This window comes from Apteryx mantelli, chromosome 6 (assembly GCF_036417845.1).
Source record: "Apteryx mantelli isolate bAptMan1 chromosome 6, bAptMan1.hap1, whole genome shotgun sequence".
NCBI lineage: Eukaryota > Metazoa > Chordata > Aves > Apterygiformes > Apterygidae > Apteryx > Apteryx mantelli.
In genome coordinates, this window is record NC_089983.1 from 21069540 (window position 1) to 21097333 (window position 27794).

At 38.1% G+C, this 27794-nt stretch overlaps 2 protein-coding genes across 2 annotated transcripts in view; both read right to left on the bottom strand.

Annotated features, from left to right (window-relative positions):
* Positions 1–405: 405 nt before the first annotated feature.
* FAM171B (family with sequence similarity 171 member B) overlaps positions 406–27794 on the bottom strand; it is a gene marked incomplete at its 5' end in the record, with an annotated part of 29786 nt that continues 2397 nt past the window's right edge. Inside the window, 7 exons of the mRNA XM_067298625.1 lie at positions 406–1738; positions 2053–2176; positions 3005–3121; positions 6878–7045; positions 8939–9097; positions 9486–9578; positions 10309–10542. Coding sequence (XP_067154726.1) covers positions 406–1738; positions 2053–2176; positions 3005–3121; positions 6878–7045; positions 8939–9097; positions 9486–9578; positions 10309–10542 — 2228 coding nt within the window. The remainder of the gene's footprint in view (positions 1739–2052; positions 2177–3004; positions 3122–6877; positions 7046–8938; positions 9098–9485; positions 9579–10308; positions 10543–27794) is intronic.
* ITGAV (integrin subunit alpha V) overlaps positions 19175–27794 on the bottom strand; it is a 66082-nt gene continuing 57462 nt past the window's right edge. Inside the window, exon 31 of the mRNA XM_067298959.1 lies at positions 19175–19201. The gene's annotated coding sequence lies outside the window, so the exon portion shown is untranslated. The remainder of the gene's footprint in view (positions 19202–27794) is intronic.

Below are 27794 nucleotides of genomic sequence, written 5' to 3' on the forward strand. Positions count from 1 at the left end.
GGTCACATGTATTAGGAACAAGGCTGGGGAATGGCATTAACCACTCTACCAACACATTAGCAACAAGTATAAAAAAATTAAAAGATGTGCCTACATTTCTCACTGTGCATTCCAAGAGATGCATCCAAGAATGACAGGCTAATTAAAACATGGCCCTTCCCTATACTGTCAGCAAAATTAGGAGCTGGAAAATTTTAACCGTAGCTTTTCTCTGTTAACAAACCACATTAAGTATCAATTGCTCAGCTGAAGTTACGGTAACTCAGTCTGCATATTAAAAAAATGTAACTTTTCTTGACACTAGAAAACAATGTTTCTATTGTAAACCCAACACTGCAAAATTACACATGAAACCCAGAGGGCATTAACCAGCAGGGAGAGCAACAACACAAAGCACGTTGTGTTTTAATTTATAGGAATAAGCGGTCTCTCCTCTCTCTTCTTCCAGATATTGGTTTTGCTATCTCTTTTTATGATAGATGGTCTATCCCTTTTTTTAGCTGGAGGGATGCTAGACTCACGATTTCCTGTTACAGCTTTTCTTCTTAGATCTTCATCATCATGCTGTTCTGCATCAGGCCCATTTCCTCCATCCAGAATGTGTCTCACAGCCTGGTCCTCTGGAGTGCAAACAGTGGTCCCACTTTCACTGCTACTCAAATCCAGATCTTCCAAGTAAAGTATCTTAGAATGAGGCATATTTTTAATGAAAGTTTTCTCTCTCTCCAGTTTCCTACCAGGGTGATGCTCATTCATGTCCACACCAGAGTCCAGACTAGTATCATTACTCTCTGTTTTTCTGCCCTTTTTCAGATCTATAAAGGAATGCCTCACCTGAGCTATTGGTTTTCCATCTAGGGACACAAACCATGCTCGAGGGTGTGGAGATGGTTTTCCTTTAGAGAGTTCCAGTAATGTTTGTTCTGAAATACCTTGAAGTTCAGATGAGAATGGAGTCATTACAACTGCTTCGTTCAGTGTCCCAGGAACAGAGACAGATTCCAGCAAACTATTGGTGTACCGGCTCCAGTTTGATGTTTGAGAGGGTAAGCCCTGTTGGCCATCTAATGTACTTTTTTCATCTCTGCACACAGAAGGCTGTGGATGAGAATGCCCTGGCATTTTGGGTAGCGTTTGCATGTAGCTGTCTCGATGCATGGGTTCCATCATGGGGCTATATACTAACTGCCCTTTTCTTGGCAAAGTTGCTGATTTAGCAGCATGCAATTGTTCTGGTGAGTGGAAAAGGTCAGAGGTTTGAAGAATAGCAATCGGTTGATTGTAAATATGCGTTAGATGTTCTGGGATATGGGAAAGGCCATACATTTCCTCTTTCAGTGGAAGGTATCTGTTTTGGTCTTGAATGTCCCTTGGAGCCAGGGAAATATTGTTAATATGCTTTGGCTGCTGTAAGTGTCTAACTCCAGCATTAGGCTCCAAGGAATGGGCTGAATTTCTTGACTGACCATTCTGGCGGGATGACTGATAAGAAGCATCCTCTGTGTAGATTTTAAAATTGTCCCGGGTTTTTCCATCTTCTATTTCTGCAGATGTCTGTCTTTGAGGGCTATATGAAGAAATCTTCGGTGCATATAACTGTGACTTATCCTCTAGCTTTAAAGACCCCTTGACAACACTGGTGTGATTTATGTGAGTTGTTGATGTTGTCTGGTCTTTTTTTATGATCTCCAGCCTAGCTGTATTTTTTTCCTTCTTTTGTGTGCGACCACATTTGTCCCTATGCAAAAGAAATGCAAGATAACTGTAGAGCACACTGTTGACTACAGTACCTGAACGTTAGATTTTGCTTAAGAAGTTACTAGTGAAATATGATGTCACAAACTTAAAATGAAGTTCTGTAATCACTGAGATTATTAAAGAAATACAGGCTATGCTATATTAGAGTTTAGTGTATTAAGTGAACAAAACATTTGGAAGAGCAAATGCCTTTTTGAATACTGCTAAGGAAACAAGTCTCAAGTTCAAGAGACTATTTATTATCCTTAAATTCCATTCATGCTGAGCTTATTACAACTTCTTTTTTTTACTTACCTGCAGTAACAAAGTAGAACAGCAAAAAATCCAATGATAATGACAACAGTACCTCCCAAAATGGCTGTAAGGAACACTGTGTGATAGGCTGTTATGTCCTTGGAAACTGCACTAATAATGGACTCTAGATTTTCAAACACAAAACCAGATAAGAATTAGCTTTCAAAAACCAAAGAATTTTGCTTGATATGTAGAGCTGTCTCTGATAAATTACACTGCACTTTTCCAGTGATTTTGTGCTCCTATAGCACTATTTCATTCCCTCCCTTTTCACCTTGCTTTTTCAGCAAACTTGAAAATACACGAACTGTGGTTACATATAATGGATCTTCAAGGGTTCATCTCAAACACTGAAGCACTGCCCTGACATCTACTCAATTCCAGTCAAGTTACATTGGAATTACATGTCCCAACTTATTTAAAAACACGGTCTATATTTTGTTTAGTGCTTCTGTTTGGAAGTGCTGCCTGTTTTAAATTTTGACATCACATATCTCCTGCAAGAATCTCTGCATATGAATTAGCAAAATCCAAACATGCAACAGGTCTAAATAATACAGCATCTACTGGGACCGCTCTACCCAAGCCTAATCTCCTTGCTGCATTTCCTCCGGTCATACATGATCCTCAGGGACAAGGGACACACAGCCCAGCTGATTTTTAGATCTTTATGGTCACTATTCCCTTATAGGTTTCTTCCAAAAGATGGCAATACTGTAAACATATATAACTTTAAATAAGGTCTGGACTTTTTACTCAACAACATTAAAATTAAGTTCTAGGGAATAGTTAGATGCACAAGGATACACTATCAGAATTCAAAGTTATCCAACTGTGGAAAATGTATCTCATTTTTCCCTTTCTATTGTTAAAGGAAAAAATTAACTGACAGCCTGTTGATACATCATTATTTGGGTTATTCAGCAGTTTCTTTTCTAGTTGTTTGCAATACCTCTTGTTCCAGGCAGTGGAGCTGCTATCCAGTAGCCTAAGTGTGGAGCAACATAGGTCCATACTAATTGATCGTTTGCTTCCTTTACCATTCCCAGCCCACGGTTTACCCAAGCACCTGAAAAAAAGACAGTATTACACATGCTGTGTAGCATTCCTCTAGAGCTAAAACCATCAGCAACTTAATTTGAATACTCAGAAATACATGAGGTCACAAGAAGCAAAATAAAACTTCTCCAGTATGCTATATATCACAAAATTTTAGTTAAACATGCAACTTTGTCTCTTGACAATTTCATTGCAAATATCCGTGTCAACATTTACTTTGAAACAAAACTACCTACCATCGTTAATTACTTTAATTTCATACAATTCATTCTCTATTAACATATGTCTTTCACAAATATGCATGCAAATCATTTGGGAAAAAAAAATCCTATTATATGAGCTTAGAGCATGTACGAAGGCCAAGCCTAAATCGAGGAACAGGTAATTTAAGCATATGAATAGAAGTTTACCATTAGCTAGCAGCACTTAGTGGGCAAGCAATACAATCTAATAAACTAGAGTAGGATAAACCATGCTTGCCCTGAATGCCTCTCCCACCCCCATCCCACCCCACGACAGTGACAGTTCAATGAGAGCAGGGAAGGGCTATTGTCAGGCCACGGACCCCCCACCATCTGCTTGGCAATGCAAAGGACAGGCTTTCTGGCAGGCCAGCTTCTGCAATTAATAAAGCATGCAGCAGAAGAGAGAAAACCATACTTAACACACTAGAACACATTTATTGTGGACCATCTGTGAAATTACATGAGGTTGTTTTCCATTCTTAGAAACAACCTCTTATTTTCAAACTGCAAATACTGAGGAGGAAAAGAAAAAAAAAAGAATATTTTTTTTCTAAAAAAACAAGAAAAACAATAACCAAAGCAGGCAAAAAGTAAAATTTATGTAAGTCTCAATCTAATTGCCTTCAGGATCCTTCTTTCAGCAAAGGGATATATCCATCAGACAGCAGGTTGAGATGAGAGCATGGCACAAGCCACACACACACACAAAATAAATAAAAATAGCTGCTCCTCCTTGTCATTCTTCACTAAAACGCCCAGTCTTCTCTTGCTACCTGTGATGGCTGACAGAGGAGACCAGCAGCAGCAGCCTAGACCCCTGAAAGAGCTGGTTTCTCAGTTAGCCGGAGAACTTCTTGTCCAGGCTCAGGAGTAACAACAGCTACAAGTGTATTCCATACCTCTCTCTCAAAGGGAAGCAACAACAGCCGATGTGCAAATTCTGTGTCTTGTCAACTTTAAGACCAGATGTCAATATAACACAAAACTATGATTTTACAAGTAAACTTCTTACAGGCAGATTAAAACAAACACCACAAAACACCATTTAAAAAAATCTAGGTCTCCAGAAGCTCTGTCTTCTGAAAAAAAGTATAAGTTGTGAAAAAAGTGAAAAAAAGTATAAGTTGTATAATCTTTATTGTCTTCTTTAGTAAACTGTATCTCCCCCCACATACTCAATAGAAAATAGCACATGTTTACTGCCTTTTAGACAGAGGGATATCATTCTAAATTTAATGTTGCAATGCAAACAACTACTTTTTTTTTTTTTTTTAATCTATTAAAAGCCAAAGTACTTCTGGTACCAATATTGCAAATTGCCTAGTAAGAATCAATTCAACACATCATTCAGCAATTATGAACAAATTCTGCATTTACAGCAGCTGGAGTACAATCACAGACACTCACTTTCCAGAAACAGTCTCACTACCAGTACACTTTTGGTAAGAGCACCATGGAGCACTGCACAGGTAGATGTGTGAAAGCAGTTTCCATCTTTTTTCTGGTGCATGTTGACCAGTCTGCATGACAACATCAAACACACCAGTTTCCTTATCAGTACTGATGTGGAAGCTTAGATTACCAGTATGACTTATTACTCAAAGACTTCAGCGTTCAAAAGTGCCTATCAACACCTTGCTGCACGCCAGAGCCGCATCATGCAGCGGGGTGGCTGCTTTCCCTTCAGCTCAGACAGGGGCCAGCTGCCGCTCTTGGTAGTCTAGAGCGTGTGCTGGGGAGCTCACGTACTCAGCTGTCCTCGGTCACCAGAACCATGATGGAGGAATACCTTGCTACTGCTCAGTTACCTTAGAAAAAAGTCACACTATCCGTTTCAGCTCAAAGGTAAAATAAAAGTAAGAGCATTTAAGAATAAGCATCCAAAACAGCAAACATAGTTGCAAGTGTTCCCTAGAGAGAAAAGGTGAGGAAGTGGAAGCAAATGGGGAAGTTAGTACAAGTTACATCAGAAGTGTGTCTCTCCTTCTCCATAGGACTCCTTGTTCCCTCCTTGCGAAGTGGCAGTGAAGGGTCCAGGCTCTGTGTATGCGCTATACCTCAGTGCGTGCCCGCCAGAAACAAGTCACCTTTACAGAGCCTCCACCAGAGAATGTCCCCCAGCTGAGAGTAAAAACACACTGGTTTTGGTGGTGGTGGGTTAGTATGCCAGGCTCTTGCTCTCACCCAGTCCCAGTGCCCACAGGCCTATTTCCCTGCAACACCCACATACACACCATACACTGGCTTATATTCTAATCTGCCCCTGTGCTGTCTCTCTAATTTTTTTTCCTTCTTAAACAGCATTATTGGGATAGTTTTCTGTTAGCTTAGTGGAGTTAAAACAGCTCAGCACAGGTACAGATGAACACTGGAGCTGGCAAAGGAGGCTAGAGAAAGACAACCAATGGCATCAAGAAATTAAATCACTTTATGCTGCTTTATCATCACAGATTAAGAGTCTTATTTTGATGAAGAACGTTAACTTTTGTCACCAGTTTCCCTTTTGAAGTCTTCTAGGTGTATAGACTAATTTAATCTTTTATGCCAAAACTTAATCTATTCATCCATTTTTACAAGAGACAATGTCGCCAACTTTTTATTAGAATGTTCTTAATTCAAGTTATTGTTTTCTGAGTGTTCTCAACTAAGGTGAGCAGCTTCCTTGACTGTGCAAATAACACCTTGTCAGAGTTGGTGTCCCATCCTGTACTTGAATTGTTGGTTAACTGCTTTCTGCATTAATCAGGAATAAGACTCTTCCTTACCTCTTCGCTCACTTGCATGTTTCAAGATAAAGTGCGATGGAAAATACAAGGTACAATGTAAAATAATCAGTACACTAACACACACACCTAATACGGGACATCTAAATGGGATAAGCGTGTTTGCTCATTACTCTTGATTGAAATTAGACATGAAGGATTGACAAAAGGTTTCAAATGACTAATCCTCAACCTCCTCCTGCTATGCATATTGTAACAACGTTTCAGAAATAAAAGTTTTCCTTTGATAACTTATTTCCCTCATTTCACTTTCTGAATTGTTTTGTTGACTAAAAGAAATATTAAAGTTATATCTATGCCAGTTTTAATGTCAAAGGATCTTTAGCTCTGTGCTCTAGAAAACAAAGCATCCTAATCTTTGATTCTGATTTACTTTCCTTTAATAAGGCATTCACAAGATTATTATGCTTAAAATTTAAAATAATCTAAAACGTATGTTCTCTGAATACTTGGCAATCCATGAAAATAAAAATCATAATTACGCTAAAGCTTTGTTTAATATGAATGCTAATGAATTTTAACAAAGCTCTTTGTTGAACTAATGAAAGCAGGGAAATCCCTTTGAACAAGTCAAGCTATTCAATCAAAAAACTACACAGAAACCCTGATAAAATTTGTGACTATTTACCACCCCTCTCCAAATATTAGTGCTATTACTGTTCTGTGACATACAGTGTTATGCTCCAAACTATATACATGTGGTGCAATGTGGAACAACAGATAATTTAGCCCACTTACCAGTTTTCATATCAAATGTCCATGCAGGAATAGCATCTCCTGATTTTACAGTACTTGTAGGAAGAGGAAGTGTAATATGAATAGGACCATTCACTTTCAGTTCTTTCCCAGCCAAAAGAACATTCACACATATTGCAGCAAGAGGAGTCAGTTCAATGCTTTTGAAACCTAAATGTAAGAAATATTTTGTCTATAGTACTCCATTCATAGTGTTGCTCTTTAAAAAAAAATTAAATTAAGAATCAATCCTCATTATAACTAAAGACAAGCCCTCATTAGGACCCAGCTAGAGTTAAACATCACTTTAACTTGATCAAACAACTTTTCTTCAACTTTTGAATCAATTTTTCTTCTCTTTGGACTACTTAAATTTTGTGATAAAAAATACATTTAGTCATTTCCAAATCTGTAAAGGAGAAACAGACTTTTGACATGTAGGTTGAACACTGCTGAATCAAAGAGTAAGCAAAATTTGATGGGGGAAAGGGGAAGAAAGGATTTTCCCCTCAGACAATTTAAGACACACATTCAAAATATTTATGTGGAATATAGATGATATCAGAATTTTTGTATAATTGCAGTTTGCAGTATACATAACACTTTATCAAACTGAAGATATGCTGCAAATCTATAACTGCTACATTTCTCTTCTTAGTCAAATAGTTCTCTTAATTAACTTTCCTGTAAGGATTAACTTTCTAATTTGGCAGTTAAAACTAATTGAATAGCTAATCAAGCACAAGGCTTGTCAAAGCACTCAAAGGAAGCTCTGCATATACAAGGATTTATAGTGCAGCAGGAAAGTTTGTTTCCTTTGTTTTCCTCACACTAATTTGCAAACACTTCAGAAGCCACAGTGTGACAGGAGGTGAGGAGAAGCTGAAACAGAATTAAAGTACCAGAATAACATTAAATCTATGTAAGCTCTTGGAAGCTGGTTGTGAGAAAACTGTTGGTGCATTAGATACCAATTAGCTTCTACCTGCCCTGGAAGGAAGCCTATTCCTTTAGGAGTATATGAATAATTTAACACACATGCCAGACAGATGTGAAAGGAAAACTGGAAGGGGAAAAACTGCTTATTTTCTCATGCTTTGAGGAGGTGAAATATGGATGCTGAAGGTACTAAAAATATGTATGTAAGTGGAGATATCAATATATGTGATGATTTTAACTCAATGAAAATTAAAGAAGAGAGCATGCAAAGTTCAAACGAACTAACTAGTAGCCTTGTCACAGGTTGAAATAAATTTTTTAAGAGCCTCATGGCTTTGGGTCCTTTGAGACAAGAAAGAAAATAACAAAAGAGAAATGGAACCATACACAGTATGATCTTCCAGAGATTATTATATTTATTTAAATCAAAAATATCTGTAAATATTTGTGATTCTATCATTAGAAGTATATTAAAAGGTCCAACTGCATAAGAGCAGAGTTATAATGACTCATGAAACCACTCATAGCTTCTTCGGTGAAATAGATGTGCTGAAAACATACTACCATGCTTAAACAAGCACACATAGATGAACTGTCTGTGAGCCAAATTATAACCTTTGCACAATATTTATGCTAAGTGTAAAGCTCCTAAAGCCAACCGAAAGAATTCTAGTGAAAACACAGAAAAAAAACGTATCAGAAGCCAACTGCTGCAGTTCCACTACCTTAAGTTCCCCCCATTTACACACTAGCCATAACCATATTTTGAAGGTGTTCAGTAAACCATTTCCAGTCTGATGAAATCCTGAATATCTTCAAACCCTCTACAAATGGAAGTGATTTAAATACTCACTTACTGTGAGTTAGGACTTCATAATTGTACTTCAACACTAGGTAGAACTACCTCATACATAAAGCAGACTTATACTACATGGAACATGATAAAGAGTGACATCAATTACTCATTTGACATGTTTATATCTTCCTCTTATTCCTATGGAACAAAGTTTTGTGATTTAATGGGAGCAGGCTCAGGCTCTTAACTTAGGCATAGGTTCTTCTGAACACTGTACACTTAGCTGCATTATATTATAAAAAAAAACTTAAATAACACATTTACTATACCTGATTTATTTAGAAGTATTCCTGTTGCGTAGAGAAAGCTGTCCACTTTTAGAAATTGCTCTGGCACTGTCAGATAGGCTGTAACGTTTGTAATATGGTGATCTGTTGGAAGTTTTATTAAAAATTTTGCAAACTGAACACTTGGTTGAGATTTGGCATCTGTAAAAGAGTAATATTTTGTCTTAGTGATGGTAAAAAGACAAGTGGTGTTTTTACTACTGCTCAGAAATACATTCAGCACAAGAATCTGCTTTACCACACTTTCTCCAGGCTCTGTAAATTTCTAGTCTGGTAGCCGTCACTACCACACACAGCTACACAATTAACTGAAAATGCGGCCTTGAGTAGGTAGGTAATATCTATTTTTTCTCGTGGAAAAAAGCGCTCAAGAAGCCACTGGATAAGTAACCTCTACTTTCCACACAAGATTACAAAGGTTGACAATGTAACCCTTGATAGAGAATATCAATATGTTTCAATAATTTATTTTTAAGAAAACATCTGTACGCAAAGTGTTTAGACTACAGTCTGCATACACTGAACTTACCAGATGATTTTCCAGTAATTAAAACAGTATCTTCAAACAGCCATATATTAGCTTGACTTTGTGGGAATAATGAAAGTGTCACAGACGAGTATACTGTGGAAAATGATAATATTATCTGTTACACTGTGCAAGCATCTCAAAATCTTCTAGGAGGATGCATGATTCTGAAGGAATGGTGAAGAAAGCAGACAAAAAGATGAAAGTGTATAAAGACTGGATAAATAAATGACTCCTGTAGTCCAGAGCATGAATTATATCGGTTAGGCAGGGAGATCTATACGCCACTATTCTGTGTTTACTACTGATAAACAAGTGGCTAGAATTCTTAGCATAGCCCACCTCACTTCTCTTTTTTCAGAATCTCAAAACTATTTTTAAAAACCAAAATGGAATAGTTGTATACTGGAAAATTTGTGAGGAAACACTGCTGGAATGAAACTGTAACAACAGGCAAAAGTACTCAAAGCAATGGCAGAGCTAAGACACTCCAGGAATCATCAGAGAAAACATGACTTTTGACAAAATCAAAACACATAACCAGACTTTTGTTAAGTCTGGATAAACAATTTCTCAGAATACTCTCACAATATTGCAATATAACCTACTTAGACTTGGAAAGGAATATTTTCAGCTTTTACAATACAAACAAATTTTGACAATTCTAACAGATTTGTCACCCTTTTATCTGCACTGGCAGGCAAAATCTCCTTTAACTGACTTCATCCAATCATTTTCAGTTGACATTAACTAGGCAGACTGCTGAAGAAAGAAATTTCAATTACCTACAGATAAAGTTTAATAGGACTGTAAGAGGCTTACGCACTTGGCATTTTGCCAGTCTTCCAAGGCAAAGGTGTTAACATGTAGCCATCCTTGTATGATGCAATAGTTAAACTTAATCCTAATTTATAGGGAACTTTTATTAATACTGCTCCGTTGTTTCCAGTAAGAGTAGAATTTGTCTTCGTGTAATTAACAAACACGTCTACAGTTGCTTGTCGCAGGTACTGATGACTGATGATGTCGTTTACTTGAACTTTTAGTGTAAACACGGATCCTTTAAACAGGAAAAAAAAAGGGGGGGGGGGTCATAATACATCACGACTAAGGACCATTATGTACCTTCATTTAAAATAAGGCTGTTTTCTAGGCAAAAATAATGTTATGGTTATTGTTTACTCATTTTCATAAATACCTTCGTTTCCGCATCCCTGTATTTTAACATTCAAAATGCATTCACACTACTGTGATTATCCCCCAAAACAGCCAGCAAGGTAATTACTGCAAAGCAAAGTTATGCTGATCAGATGCCTACTGAATGCTTTCCCGAAATACAGCTTTTTATTTCTACAACTTTTTTTTCCTGTCATCTTACAAAGTCGGCTATGTATAAAAGACGGTAACATTTCCTCAGAGCTGTACTTCTAGAGTAAGAGGGGGGAAAAGGGCTTCCAATTCACAAACCACTTTGTGTTTCAGAAAGCTTCAGTGAACTATTCAGTCCCAGCTCCCAAATATGATGATCGCACAGACTGGAACTAGCCCATTCTCCATCTTAGGAGACTTATATCATACCTTGTGGCACATGTTTGTACCTGTCCAACATAACTACACTAATAAAACTGCAAAACCTCGTGGAAGACATAGAATTTAGAAGGACGCAGAATTAACAGGGACAAATTGAGCCCACTCTAAAGGTTTTGCTGATCTACTCACATGAGTTCAAAAAGTGCCGATTTTCCCATCACAATGCTAATGCAATGGGCTGACAAAACGCGCAGAGGCAGACCCAGACTTATCTTCAAATTATTTTTTCTAGATGATGACGACTTTGGAATTGTGCTTTTTCCTGGTCACTAAAACTTGCCATACACAAGTGGGTTGGCTATACCTCAACATTAAATACATTTGACAGAACTTCTACAATTAGAAAAGAGAACTCAATCTTAGCTAATTAGATTTGTGCTGCCTCAGCGGAAGAGAGATTTGTCCTCTGGCAAATCCACTGGAAATACCAGCTTATAAGACATTGAAGCATTTGCCAATACATGTTCATACAAACGTAGCAGTTATTTAGAAGGGAGACAAGAAGCTCTAACGCGTTTAGCACGTTTCTGAAGCATCACCACCAATAAGATGACACTTCACCTCTGCGTAAGCACACGCTGTGCTCCTCGAGCCGTCAGCCACAAACGAAGCAGCGCGGCAGTGGCGGTCCAGGTGGCTCCCGGGGCGCCAGCGCTCCCCTTCCCGGGCGTTGTGCCCTCTGCGGCAGCACCGCCGCCACACTGACGGACTGACGACGGCAAGCACAGCCGAGAAGGACTGCAAAACAGCCCTTTCGCCACCTCGGGAGAGCACGCTGCCCAGGAAGTCTTCCTGCATACTTTGAGACCCAGGCAAACATCCCCCTTCCTGTTTACCACTAACTTACTACAGCAAAAGAAGTTTCAAATCTCAAGCAAGGAAGTTACTCATCTCAAGCACACAGACAACTACCCAATTAAGCAATTATCTTAAGAGAACGGGAACTAGAATTGAAGTATTCATTAGTTCCTTTCTTTGGAAGAGACTTTTCTCATCCTTGCCTAGACAATATTTATATCAATGTCAGAAAAGTTGTCCTAAAATGGCATATGCATACACGTGTTATGGAAACTGCCTGCAATATATTACCATGCTATCAGTTAACCAGATGAAAAAAAGTGCTGTGCAATTTGCTTGGTCTCAGCTGACTGAACAATCAGATTTTTCCATCTTTTGTCTTTGCAGAACACCGTATTTTTTGGCTTAATCTAACTAGGGATATGAAAGGTGCACTGACCTATAAAGAAGAAATCACATGTTGTAAGAACACCAGGTTGTACCATTGCAACAACGCCTGTGCAGCAACACTCCAAACCATTAACAGAATATTTAATCTACACAGTTAACACGCATCTGGGTTTAGTTAAAAAAAAAAAAGTTTTTATAAAAAACAACCCCACAAAATAATAATTACTTAACATTTCCTGAAATATACAGTAATGATAGCAACAAACTACAAAAGCATTATCTGTAAGTAGTAAAAGCCTATTATACTTTTAAAGCTCATAAAAAATCCATGCACATGAAGGTGAGTTACGGCAGCAAGCAGCTGACGTGGGGGTGATTCCTGCTGAAGTCAGCCTTCCTCCCCACAGCGCACCAGCCTGCCGTTAGCCTTTGCTCTTCTTTAAGGTACAACGCATTGATACGCTACAGACTTTACTGCCTTGCACAGTGCATTAAAGTGATACAGTAAGAGACCCCTAAACACTAATCAAACTACTTTATGGTTATACTTTGACAGTTATTATCAGATATGAGGATAAGCTCTCTTTGACCAGTTTTCAATTATCATGCTTCTCATAGCTATCAAATCACCTGCAAATCTGAATTACCCTCCTCCCCACAACCTAAACTAGTTTTCTTTTGCTAACTTTTATGCTGTCTTACTCCACACAGTCACATATAGGCTCTACGTAGATGTGTATGGTCATGTATAGAGTAGTTTCTAAATGTACACAAATATTTCTGCATATTCCCAATTGATAACAGAACATCTCATTCAATTGCTAATTATGTGATTCTTTATGGAAGATGTTTATGTGCTGCTTATATGCTGCTCCTTAAAATAACAGCATAAAATAAACAAAGAAAAATATTTTTCCTCCCTAAAACATGATACAGGAATGCTACTAAAATACAAAAACCACTGCAAGTGTTTTACACATAGGCAATTTTAACTTTGCCTTTATCAAATATTTAAAGTATCTTCTATGAATTTTATTTTTCAGTGCATTATAACTGAACTCACATGGTTCAAAAAGGTTTGCAGAAATTCTGCAAACTCATGTCTTTCTAGCAAGCAATGAAAATCAGTTTCTCTAGAACAGAGAACCTCAGATTTAGATACTAACAACTTACATCATATGACAACAAATATAATCATTCTACCTGACTGAAAAGAAAAATACTTAAAAGCTGAAAATATGCTTACACAATTTTATGCATCTAGTACAAGACTAAAAGCTGTATCACCTCTCTGCAGAACCACTCTGGAAATTAAAACTTTCATCTAGTTAGCAAATAGCCGTGTAAGAAATTTTAACCGTGAGGTGACTGGGTAAAGAACCTGAGTGCAGAAGGAGAGTCCTGGGTTATAGCGATAGCTAAAGCTTGTCTATGGTTAATTTGATCTTTAAGCAAAATGATACATGGCAAGCGTGATTATTTTGATAATTTTAAAGCAAGTATGGACTGCTGCTTGAAATATACTTTGGAAAAAAGAGCTCCTGACATTTCACTTCTGTATGTCAGTGGTGCTATTCAACAGTGTTCAACTAAAAATAAAGACATGAGATTATGAGAAACGTCCTTCTAGGTAGTGCAAAGTTTTTGTAAAAAATAAAATATCAAATAAACTGGAGCATAGATCCCAGAGCTAATCAACAACATCTGCTCCCTTTGAACATGAATGACTCATTCTGTAGAGATAACAGCATATAATCTTTTCAGTACATTTTGGTAGCCTAGCGCTTGCCTAAAGAAATATTTTAATGCAAGAATGAACATTAAGATGTATATTCAAAAGAGCATCTTAGGCAAAAATTTCTGCAGTGATGCAAAATACATTACTGACTTCCAGGGACAAAGCAACAAAACTGGGAAAGTAGGACAACACAGTATTCACACTGCCCTATTTCTAGTCAACCAATATCCGCAGAAGCCATTGACAAATTCACAGTTTTGAAGGACCTAGGGCTGGATCCTAAGGGGGACAGCAGTGCCTTTTACACAGAGAAGGGCTTTATGTTCTGTACAACAGACACAGGCTAACCTGATCTAATCAAATCTAGATGTCTATTGCAAGCACGTGCTTCATATTCAAGAAACAAACTGTGACAGATTACAAATTAGAAAAAAAAAGTAACTAAAAAAAACACCACTAGAAAAAGAACATACTTTTACTTAAGTGGGTGATTAGTTACCTGCCAGACTGCTCAGGTGAGCTTTTCCTAGAAAAAAACAAAACCAAAATTCCAACTCATTTTCCAAGTTTTTCACACTTTTTTTTTAAAACACATTTGCTTCAAATAAAGCCATTTCAATCATAGAGAAACACTTCCTTACTTCTATAGCACATGCTGTGATAGGCACATGCAGACCACAGTGCCAGAGTCCTTAGGCGCCTGTATATAAGCAAGAAGAAACATAAATTACTGTGAGCTCATTCATGCAGATACACATTATTTCAGCACACACTGCAGTCTTTAAGTGGCCCTTCTTCCTGACTCATGAAGACAGAATAAAAATAGTATTTAGAAAACATTTCACCCACTGTCCTGCTTTCTAAGTTTCAGATCAAGACCAGGTTGTTCAGCTCTTAAAAGCAAACATACCCAGGTGTTTCAAGAGATACAAACAGCAGTGTAGCAAAGATGTAAATGTAACAATTTACTGTAATCTCAAGTAGAGACATCTCTTCCCTGTCCACATCTTTTTCTGCTCATTTATTATTCTTTGAAAACTGGTCTTTCCCAGTTTCTATTCCTCTGTTTCTTCTATACTGTCCTCTTTCCCTCAAGCAGCTCTGCTCCGTCTCCCTCCTCCCAGCACTCATTCCAGCCCGGGATAGTCTCTGACGACGAAATAGTATTTTAGCCTGTGAAAGCACTGACTGAAGAAAGATCATTACTTTCCTAAAGACAGGTTTCTGAAAGTTTCATAAATTAAAAAAGTGACAAATGCATTAAATAAAATCAGATGTGTTGAATCGAGCCTGTCATGATGTGTGTTTTAAATGGAGACTACAAATCTAGCAAATTGAAGAACTACACAGGATCACTCACGGCAAATTAGCACATGATCCTGAATGAAATTCAGGGTCCATAATAAATCAGCAGGTCACAAAGACTATTATTTATTCATCTGTTTCAAAACTGAACCAAAATCTAGTTTCATGTTATAACATATCCACGTCAGGCAGTACGGAAAAGCTGACTACCTAGTGAAATACTGCAGAAAAAATATCACGTGTTGCAGATAAGGACAGGACCTATTTTGACTTAGAAGAGATTTTAGTAGCAAAAAGAGAATTAAATAAAACAATCACACTGCTTTAGGATAAGCTGTCTGCCTTCTCACAATCATACATTTTTTTTCCAGGAGAAATATTTATAGACTTCACAGCATCCTTGCACATAGAATTAAAACTGAATTTTTGTATAAGAAAAGCTGATGCTTTTACAAAAAAGTTGTGCAGTTTTGTTTCAATTAGAAACAGAAAAATGACATTTTCCATTCATACCAACATATTTCTACAACTTATATTTTGAGTGTGTGTGTGTGTGTATGTATATTTTAGGCAAACAACAACATAAAAGGGAGTATCACAGCATATACATTCCAACACTGAGCATTACTAAAGGTTAAACTACTTCACAACCATGATCTGGCGAGCCTTAGATATCTGTATTACTGCACAGGTAAATTAATAATTCACCTTCTTCAAGTTTAAGATCCATTATATATAAGAATGATCATCTTTAAAATCAAAACAAAACAAAAAACCCAAACCTTTCCTGTAACCGACAGCTGAGTAATACCACTGTAAGTGGTTACACTTCCAGCCAAGATCTCAGACCAGATGCATAACAAAACTGAAATAGCAAGATATTCATTCCACAAATGCTGGTAACAGTCAAATACTGATGAAATTAAGGCCCTGTAAAGATCTATTTTACTTTATTTTTTTATTTTTACAGGCTGTATCCTTCATGATTACTGCTGTATAATCAATAAATACTTTCCTGGAATGATCATGCTTGTGAAAACTATGCAAGATTGTCATCAGACCAATCGATAGTGCTGCAAACTCTCACTCACCTACTCAATGGGAATATATTCCCAAATACTTTCAAGTGTATCTAGTAAGATACATAAAATAAAAAGAAAACAAGCACTCCCCTTTAAATATTTTTATGTGCTTCTTGAACAAGAGCTATGAAATTTAGATGTGAAAAACAGCTATGAAATCTAAATGTGAAAAATGTTTATTTCTGTGTTCCCTTAAGACTCCTTTATTTGCAGAGCTCATTAAAAGAATTCTATTGGAATATTTTTACATGTATACCACATACTGTTGTAAGGTACTTGCTTGGTAAACAGCTGAATGCTATTTTTTCCCCACTAGCTGCCTTCTTCATTCAACTTGCATATTAAAATCAGAATGTTTCACCACGCAACAGGGAGTATGTGAACTCACTGGATGTGATAAATCAGAATTTTCATTACAGAATTATATCTCACGTATTTTGCTGTACTGGTATATTGGTATAAAGAATAAGAAATTCAATAAAATTCAAAATTGACACATGATAGCAAAGCTATGGATGGCAATTACAATTACCATAGCAATCTTGCATTTTTATTTGCTGCTACTTTATTGTAACAGTTAGATATGCAGCATGGTTGTTCAAACTCTGGTCACTATGGAAGCCAAGAAATTTGCTTTCCTGGGGCAGAGGATATATGCAACAGACAAGACAAAGTGCTGGGGTCTACAGAGCTTCACTTATTTAGGATTCATTTCTTTATTGCAAATACCTTCTTCTGTAATCTCAGATTAATGAGATAAATGATCAATATTACAATTTCAAAAATGCTTTATCAAATAAAATGACCATATATCAAACAAAGATAAATTTGCTAGTAGGAGAAGAGATACAAATTACTAAGAAAATTCTAATAATAGAATTCCTGAGACCTACAAAACAGAACACCTTTGTACCTGTATTTCGGAGGCCATTTTAAGATTCCTTTTTTCATCTCAGTTTACTCACTGGCTAATGCTAAACCTGTGATGTTCTTATTTCATTTTTTTAATGACTGCTTATACCATTCTACCTTGCATCAGAGTTGAGGGAATAAAAAGGAACATTAAAAATTCACATTCTGTTTTAGAACACTGGGAAGAAACTAGAGGAGAGAAACACCAAGAACATAATATCCTATTTTAGATCTGCTGTCTTAAAGATCCACACTACATTATACACCCTCCAGAAGAATGACCACATGCCTATTATGTGATTAGTAAACAACATGCATTTCCCACCCGTTAACTTTACAATTAAATCCTCAAATTGTAAACAAACCTAAAAAAATCATCCAGTGTCACCATCCTGACAAAACAAGACCATTTCTTATAGAGATTTTCTAACGATTTGCCAACCCAACCTCTTAATGTTCAGTACACTTGGACGGAGGAAGAGTATACCAGTAACCCTGTAGCATGAATCATCCTATTATAACATGACAGGGTAGATTTTTGCAGTGAGACAGGATTTGTTCCACATAATTCTTCAGGGTGGTTAGGGAGAATTATCTAGAAAAATTCTCTGCTAGTGCTAAAAACGTCCCCTTAATTTGGCAGATAACGAAAAAAGTCATAGGAAGACAAAGCAGTGCCCTCATCAAATATGATATTCAATGCCCTAAAGGTTTTAACCTCAAGACAGATACGCCTGTATAAGCTCGCAATGGAATAATATAACCTGCAAACTAGTAATTCAAATGTTACTGCATGTTACTCACTAATTACGAAGGAAAACTATTGATACATTCAATGATATGATGGTCACTATTCTTTTCTGAAAATATTTTCCTTCCCCAAAAGCTGCAAAACCCTCAAATCACTGCTTGAAGATAGATATTTGCACTGTTATAGCAATATTTATCTATCTTTCACTTACAGGAAAAGATCTTCCATCCCCTCAGAAGGTGGCCAGTGTGTACTGACATACATGGAGAAAATAAAATTAGGAAATTTGCAGGTCAACATTTCCAAACTACAGGGCAACTGACAAGGAGATTTAAAAAAAAATCTGTCATGTTCCAGGTAAATATTGCTGCTCTGTATTTCCTCAACATTCAGGTCATTTGTGGGTGCTCAAAATGGCTTCTCTGAAAGCCAATATAAGCCAGCGAGACTTCATTTCCTTACTGTAGCACACTTGCTACTTTCATACATGCTCCTTCCCCAGTGTGTCTCTAAATTCCCTTTCGGGCCATTCCCCCCCACCACACACACACAGGAGATACTGCCTCCGTAATGCTGTATATAAGCACATGGTGGGGAATTGTTTGTTTTAGCACACTGGATAGGAAATCCATATCGCAGCAACAAAACTTAAAAGCGTCCAGCAAGCTACTCTATCATATATAACTTTTTATTAAAGTTGAGTTGCACAAAGTAAATCATCAAAACCAAAAAAACAGTATATATACACAAGACATTTGCTCTTAGAAAAAATATTGCAGATCTCTATTAATTTTAATCAAGCAGAATTCCAAGGATATCATAAAAAGATCTTAAAACACAGAAATATATGTCAAATTATATTAAACTGTAAGGCAAAGCAATTAAATCAAGACTGCCCCCACAGAAATATACCACTTCCACACAGATGGATGCTATCCAGGTAAAGTGACAATACTAAATATATTAATGGTTTAACCTCTGCCGCTTTGAATCATTATTGCCTCTTCACAGCTCAGCACAGGATAAAGTGCTCCAGGATCCAGTTTAAGGATGGTTGTTAGAGACGAACATGCAATTATCAGCCCACCAACTGTGCCTCCAACACACACCATCCATGAAGCCACTTCTCCCTTTGCAGCAGGTGGCCAAACTCCTGTAGAGAGCAATTGGAAAACAACTTAGCACCATGGAAACTATGCTAAGATGATGGAAATATTTTCATTGCCATCAAGACCAAAAATGGGACATTAAGTGCTGCTTTCCCCCCAGAATAATCAGATTCATTCAGCACCTGTGATGCTGTGGCAGCTTTTGAAAGGCTGACGAAGCTCCAGCTGGACTGAGGGAAACAAAGGCACATAATATTTCTGAGATTATCTGTTCCATGAACTACTGAAGAAACCAGGAGACAGACTTGTATAAGGATAGGAGAAAGACAGACAGACAGACAGAGGAACCTTACAATTAATTTAGAGGCAAATAGTTGCGATGGAGAATCTTTTGCCCAACACCGCATCAAAACTGCAGTATCTGACACATTTTGGGTCACTATTTCAGTCAATTTAATTACAGGATTTTCTCAGCACTAGTGGTCCATAATTCAAAGAAAAGCTCTCCTTCTGCTCTGTGAGAGCAGAAGTTTTTCTCCCTCACATCACAGAGCATAATTCATGTTAACAGCTTTTATTCTTCCAAGCACACACTCTACTGATGTTCTGCACCTACTCAACAAAAAACTACTGATTTCTCCTGTTCAATCACTTAATGGAAGGCTTCAGAAAAGAGGGAAAATTTTTTCCAGAAAAACATTTAAAAAGTTTTTTTTAATAATTCTGTTAATGTCTATAATAGTTTGAGAGGGCAAGCACCTCCTTATTCATTCCAGCAATGTAACCTACGTTTCCAAATATGTTGGCATCATTGACTTTTTTCCACTTAAGCTTATATTAGTACAAGCAAATTATCAAAGAGTTTTGCTGCATTATAGATGATAATTTCTATGAGAGAGTCCCATTAATAGCTCAGTTTTGTTTGGTAGCCTTTCCCATGCAAAGTCATTAATGAGCTTGTATTTTGCCAAATTTAATAACCAAAGCTGTATCCCCCTCACAACATTGCAAGTTTCCTGATAAAATCTTTCAACTCTCCCTTACACTACATTCCCACCACATGACAAGTTATCAGAAGATGAGGCCATCTTTTCTGCAAAACAGGGAATTTTTGACAACAGCAAAGCAGAGTTTTAACTATATTGATATGAGATCTCTGGGTAAGCTTACTTTTATAGAAATGCTCATAAAGAGGGAGAAAGTCTATGCTAAGCACTACTATCTAGTTCTGAGCCAGCTATATACATTACACTTACAAAAACAGCCCCAAATCCCTCAGCAGAAGATATAATTCCAAGTTCTTCTAATTCATGTATGCTAGAGGAAAAAGGTCTGCCTGACAGAGAAATACACAAGTTTCAAGAGAAACAGTACCAGCTGTATCAGCAGAAGCACAGCCAACAGATAAAGGGAAGTGATCAGTCCACTTTCCTTAGCGTGTTAGATTGCATCTGGAAACTGTTTAGTTTTAGGCCTCAAGAACAAGATGTTGACAAATTTGAGTTCAGCAGAGGACCATCAAGACAGTAAGGAGGCGGAAGCACTTGCCCTGTGAGGAGAGGCTGAGGGAACCGGGCTTGTTTAACCCGGCAAAGGAAAGGCTTCGGGGGCGGCGGGAGACAGGATGGGGGGACACCTAAATCACAGCCTTCCAATACCTACAAGAAGGTTACCGAGAAGACAGAGCCAAGCTCTCTACTGAGGTGTATGACAGAACAACAATAGACAACAGTCATAAATTGAAGCAGGGTAGGCACTGGGCAGGGGGAGAGGGGGGTGGTATAAGGAAATCTTTTTCTTCTCAAGGATAAATAATCATTGGAGCAGGTTGCCTAGAGAGGTTTCAGTATCTCCATTCTTAGAGGTTTTCAAGACCTGACAGGGTAAAGCCCTGAGCACCATGGTCTGTACTCAGTGCTGACCTTGCTTTGAGCAGGAGGCTGGACTAAAGAGCTCCTGGAGTCCCTTCCAGACTGAATGCTTTCGTGATTCTAAGTCCTCTTAGTTACCCTAATATCAGAGAAAACATTGGAGGGGAAAAACAACAAAACCAATAACAACAACAACAAAACAACAAACCCAAGACCCAAAGTACAAACACTATCTTCACTTGATTGTGGGTTTTTTTGGCTGTTAATCTAAATACACTTGGCAAATCTGCCCCAGTGGCTTAGCAGCAGTGTCATATGATAATCTGGGGCTCAGAGCTTGATGCAGCTTCTGTACTCTATTACAGAAATGCGATGAGAAGATGAAGTATATCTTGCACGATTTTACTGCAACTCTTGCAGTGGAAGAGAGACACCAATTCTGAAGGGAAAAGCTTTCAGTTTGACTAATGAAAATGTTGCTATGAGCTGCACCTTTACAAGTAAACTGCAAATAAAACAACCTATCGTACAAAACCCCAAAATTACATGGACAACCAAGCAGGAAAGCTCAGTAGTTCAATACAGGTAAAAGACAGATGGGAAATAAAAGAAATAAAGGCAATATGTCACCCAGAGGAAAACATTTCAGAAGAGGCAGATGAACTGCTAATGACCGGCTAGAAACTGAAAGAGCTACATTCAGTTGTTTTCTCCAATATAGGCAGTGCGGTAACAGGCCAGTCCTCCAATTTATCTGGCTACGACTACACTGGTTTTGGTAGGAACACTCAAGCAAATGCTCAGATGTACAACTAAAGCATACAGTAATTTAACCACTCTCTACAGGCCTGAGAGCCCTTTTGGGGTGCAACAGTCATGCCAATACCACACTTCAATGAGAGTACACGGGGACACGTTAAAATATTTCTAAAATTCTCTGGTTTTTTGGGCAATTCATGACCTCCCAGTGCTTATGGCTCTCAATATCTGTCCCTTACTCACACCCTCTAACCCCCGGTAAATACAAAAAGCCACTCCCCACCACAGCTCTTCAGCCACTATTTGCAGGTTATCTAGATACAGCTGCCAGCAGTTTAGATGAGACTCACCCCCAAAACCTCCAAATCTTTCAAAACAGAACAAGGAAAATCAGAAGGCAGAAGGCCAAGAAATTTGTTTGTCTCTATCCTATCCAGAGCCACAATTTCCTTCCATGTAATCTCAGCGACAGACCACCTTTCACCTCTTCCACTGGTAGGATTACACTGTCTTAGGTACCCGGGGCTATCAACAGTAGATGTAGAATGTTTAAGTGAGGAGGGCCATATGGAAAGCCCAGCAGGAGGATCCGACCCTGTAACCTGTCATCTTCAAATGTCTCATCCTCATGTCAAAGTGAGTAACCATTGCTCCCTGAAGCCTGAACACTACTAGCTTTAAGTCAGCGGAGACTCTTTTCAAGCTTGCATGGTAAAGTTTAATCACAACCTGGGGGAAGAGAAAGAAAGAAGAAACTGAGGGGGAAGGAACAAGGACAGCAAGGGAATCAGACAGTGTTCATGTGCCCACTTGGTGAGCCTTTTGGGGGCTTATGCACACACAGACTGAAAAGAACATCACTCCTTCACCCTGCCAATCCTAGCAGGTCACACGGGATAGTTCCCAGGAGCTACATCAGACAAAGATACACTTATATCATCAGGATCATGCCATGCAAGCACAATAAACTGCAGACCTATCAGTATTTTGTTTACAAGGATGCATAACGTGCTTGCATTCAGAGGGAAAGAGCATCATTTGGAAACTACCTAGTTACAGAAGCTGGCCCAACTCAGATGGGAAAATAGATTTTGTTCACATTATCTACAGATACCTGACAACTGCTCATGCAGTTCATAGTGTATGATACAGTTTGTTGCTTGACAGAACTGCTAGTTGCCACACTTAACTCTTGTGTTCTGACTGGGAGGCAGCATTTAAGATAACAGGTGCTTTGGGAACGTGCTCCACACACGATGGCACTATGTTCTGCTGATGTTTATCGCCTGGTAAATGTGAGAGCCTGCTCACACTACAGTTACACTATGTCCCTTCATATGGAAGGTCTAAGCACCACCCCCTGATCTGTCTCTCCCAAAATGACAGGGCAATACATTCATCACAGTGATGATGTCCTGACTCTCTTCTGCCTATGTGGAACGAAGAAAGTGTGGTGACGGCTGTGCAAGCATACGCTTTATTTGTGCCACAGCCTCAGACAATGTTTAGAAGGATGGCCCTTTCCCAGACACCTAATGCTTTTCAGGCAACTACAGAGACCTAGGATCTGGAATGCCTATTCCATCTGAAAAGATGAGTTACAGCCTGAGTGATGCCTTCCTTACCAAACACCTGGCCTACAGACAGCAGGTTTAAGCTGCTCCTGAAGATAATTAATTTCTCTTGAGCTTTCTAAACCTAAGTTTCCCAGCAGAGGCCATTTCAGCAACTTGTAAAGCTGCACACATTCACACCCTCCCTTCAAACATGTGCTAGCAGGAAAATTACTTTCAAATCTCATATTTTTCCTAAAACAACTACAGTGCCAAAAAAGTAAAGCAATAAATGCAATAGCTGTTTTGCAGCTTGCTAGATACAGCTTCTTGTAGACATGCGTGGAAGATGACTATTCAGGTGCTAGGGCCTTGCAAGAGCACATGTGATATGCCGGAATACCTCTGGGGACCTAGAAGTAGGTAGGAGGAGGCAGATCTGGTAGTTTCAGGAAGCAATTAATGGAATTCAGAAATTAAACAAAGAATCAGGAGTACAACAATGTGACAGAACAGATGCATCCTTTGTGCCTCAGTTCCCCATTCATAACAGCAGGATACAGTGAAGACAAAAAATACACAGCATTCAAGATGCTAAAGCGACCCTCGCTATTTTTCTAAGTTTGACAGATCATACCAAAAATTAAGCTTATTTTGAATAAGCCTTCCCCTCAGATCTTTGCCTCAGATTGCAAATACTTCCTCTACTATCACCCAATTTACAGATAACGCATGCTACAGATCCCCAATGACACAGATCAGCAGTTGTATCCCAAACCCCGAAACTGCCTTTTTCAGCCCGACAGCAATTCTGTGAATGTTTTCACATATCAGTTGGTCTTTGATGATATATCATCTGCCAACAGACTAGAGAAAAGTAATGAAACTTCAACAAAAAAAATAAGAACTGCAAAAACTACCACCTCGCAACACGTAGCTTCCTGCCATCACTCATTACTCTTGCATCCTGCCACTTCTCGTCAGGGTGTAATTGTAGGTCCTATTTCTGTGATGACTAATGCATATTTCTGCCCTTGTTTCTCTCAGCTCTTTATTAGGTAAACAACTATCAACGAAAGTTTCTTGAAATGAAGTTTCCTGAATTACAGAACATGATGCTGTATAATATATAACGAGTTTCATTAAAAAAGAAGCTTTCAGTACAGGAGAGCTGCTTACCTCTTCAGAACCCTCAGTACCCTTTTGCTTATATCTCATCAAATCTCTCCCTGAAATTAAAAAAAATACACTTTTCTAAATTTGTGTTCTGGGAAGGAAAATCCCCCAAATCCTCCACTTCTTTTATTAGCAACTGAGTGACCTGTCATGGATCATATGGACACAAATTATCTATGCATATTTCCTTTTCATTATGTATTTCTGACCCAAATTGCAGATGTTTTATCACCCTTCAGTTTCCTAATACCCTCTCTGATTTTTTGTTGCTCTACCCTTTTCTCTAAGCTTTACTTTGTTATTATTTGTTTCTAGATATCCTGCAGTGGCACAGAAAGCTAAGTCACTTAAGACCATGTCTCCCATAACTCAAGACAAGTCTAAATCTTATATACTTTTTCACCTAGCTGAGAAATCATCACTACAAATCTCAGCTGCAAATTAAGCTGAACAAATTGAGCAGCAAAATCAAAGGACAAGTTTTCTGAATGCATTTCCAGAGCTGCTGGAGTTTGTTGCTTGCATCGTTCTTGTTGTTTGCCTGATACCATTTTGTTGGAGTAGGTAGGCAATACTTTTGAGTTCTATTTGACAACAAAAGAATAATTTTTCACCTGACTAAAAATTAGCCTCCCCAAATTTCATTAATTTTTTTTGTATAAGAAATACATATTGATTGAGACTGAATGTCTACATCTGATACATCTAAAACCAATCAAAACATTCTTTTATTTTAAAGACTGCAAACTATCTTCTCCACCTCCCAATAAAAAACAACCTGTAAGCTTTGACAACTTAAAAATAAATCTTTTCCATGACACTGATTATATTCTAACACCTCTTGGCTGAGAATGCTGCGCTGCTGGCTGCAGAAAAATTCAACCCCAGAGCAGATCACAAGTCTCTAATTAGACAGCCCTAACTCCATGAGAAGGAGCTGCATCCTACATAATTTACACAGTCATGAAAATTGCTGAATAATTTCCTTCCTTATAGGAATGCTACAGAATCTCCTACACATCTTTTAACTTCTCACTTGTTTTCTCAGGATCTCTCTCTGACTGTAACAAATGCTTCAAAACAAAACTGGATTTATTACAGCCCTTCTAATCCCCTGTCCAGTGAAGACAGAGAAAGAAAACTTTAAGGTTACTCCACGAAGCAACAAACAAACCATTCCCACAGCAGTGTGCGTATATGTATTTTAAAAGGTGCATCACTATGTAGTATCACTCCCTAAATTCAAACCCACATTAACAGAACAAGCTATCAAAACCAAAAGCTGCTCTACATACTTAAGCAGTACCTACACACCAATATAAACCACTAGGAAAAATATTTCAGAACTAGAAACTAACACTGAAAACAAAGATTAAAATAGTACAAGTCACACATGTGTCAGAGAAATACTTCTATACCAGTATCTCAGATAACTCTTTTTTGCACTTCCTTTTATCTCTTTGAATGATCAGAAAGAATAAGGCAGTGTACCAAAGACTTTAGAAAAATCTTACCTAGAATTTTCTTGTCTAGAACATTAGATAGCAACATCACCAGATACAAATAAACACTACTGAGGAATGGGCACAGACTCAAATTCCAAAGGCAGCATCCGCTCTGGTTATTTGCCTCCAACAGGCAGTCAAGGAATCTCATTTTCTTCAGGTGTTGCAGGCAAGCATGTATTTGTCTTATTAGTCTCAATGAATGGAACAAACCGCATAAATATTCACAGCCATTCCAGTTCTCCCCCCTCCTTTGTTCAGGACTACTATTAGCTGTTACCATTTTTTAATTTCACCCTGCTACCATTTTTAATTTCATCTCATCCAAAAATCAGGCTGATCTTCCTGTCATATTCAATGCCACCTGCCAACCTCCCCCCCCCCCCAATTCTTTTCCCTAAATTCTGGAATAAGAAGTGGATTGGGCATGGTCTAGAATGAATATAATGGCAAGTCTTTTCTTGTGTATACTGGCATTTCAAAAGATATGGAAGGGTACTCAGAGCACTGAACTTCATGCAGTTTTATGACAAAAACTTAAAGAAATAATAACTATTTTAAAACATATTTCAAATCTAATTTAAGGTTGCAAAATGAAAATAACTCCAGCACTAAGACAATGTATGTCATTCTATGTGTTGTCTATACATAATGTGATAGCATCTATACACATAATGGCTGTTTTTTCCAGAATAATCCTGTTCATTCAGTACACATGGTAGACTTGCTATAAAACCGATGCAGTTAAGTATCACTTATTCAGTTAGTGGTCTGTTTTGCTTATTGCACAATACCTGCATTACAAAAAGAACAACAATGCACCACACCCAGAATATCCTCTGGATCTCACACATTAATGAACATATCTCTGTATCGCCTGTAAAGACAACATCTTGATAAGGATAAATATAACAAGGAAAACCAAAACAGTTTTGCTTTGAATCAAAGACAGAATTATAATTTACTAGCTTCTGAGTATTCAAAGCTCCCACTAACTTCTCTTAATCACTTCTGCATATCAGAGTCGAGATTTCTAAAACTACTGCTACACAGAAAGCAAAAAACTCACTGCACATTTACATAACCTGGAACTAAGACAGGGATACTCTGGCAATCACCACGGTACCCACAGAGGCCTGGCTCCCTCTTCCTGGATATTTTTTCTAAAGTTTGAAAGAACAGCTATATTCATGACATAACACAAGTCAGAGTAACTCCATGAACCGAGTCCTTCTTCCGCATGCCTTCTTTGCCTAGTCTTTAAAATCTAGTTATTTCTTTTGGCAGTGGTAGCTTTGCTGCTGTTTTGAAGGGAGGAGAAAGAGGAGAGGAAAAAAAAGAAACCATTCAATTATGTGCAACTGTCCCTTCTCACTACATGTATGTGTCAGCACCCCAAACCTTTGTACGCTGCTGCGCAGACTTCAGCATCTTTTCTGAGACAGCATAATAATTACACTGGCAGAAGTCCTGTAATCCAGGAGATAACTGATCTGTAAAGCTGCATAATTAGCTTGGACATAACAGGGGTATCAAAAGAGGAATGTCAAACGAGAAAAGGTTGCCAATCAAAACCTTAGCTCTCCACGCTCCCTATCTTAGGATGTTAAGGTTCCTTGCCATCTGCAACACTGGAGTCACAAACAAATAGAGTAAATCCAAATTCAGGCAGATTCCTCGTGCCAGGAGCCAGGCCGCTGCCTGCCCTGGGAGTTCCCAGCACAGGGCCTGCAGCTGCTACAGGAACGAACTTAGGGCTCTTCAAAACAGTCC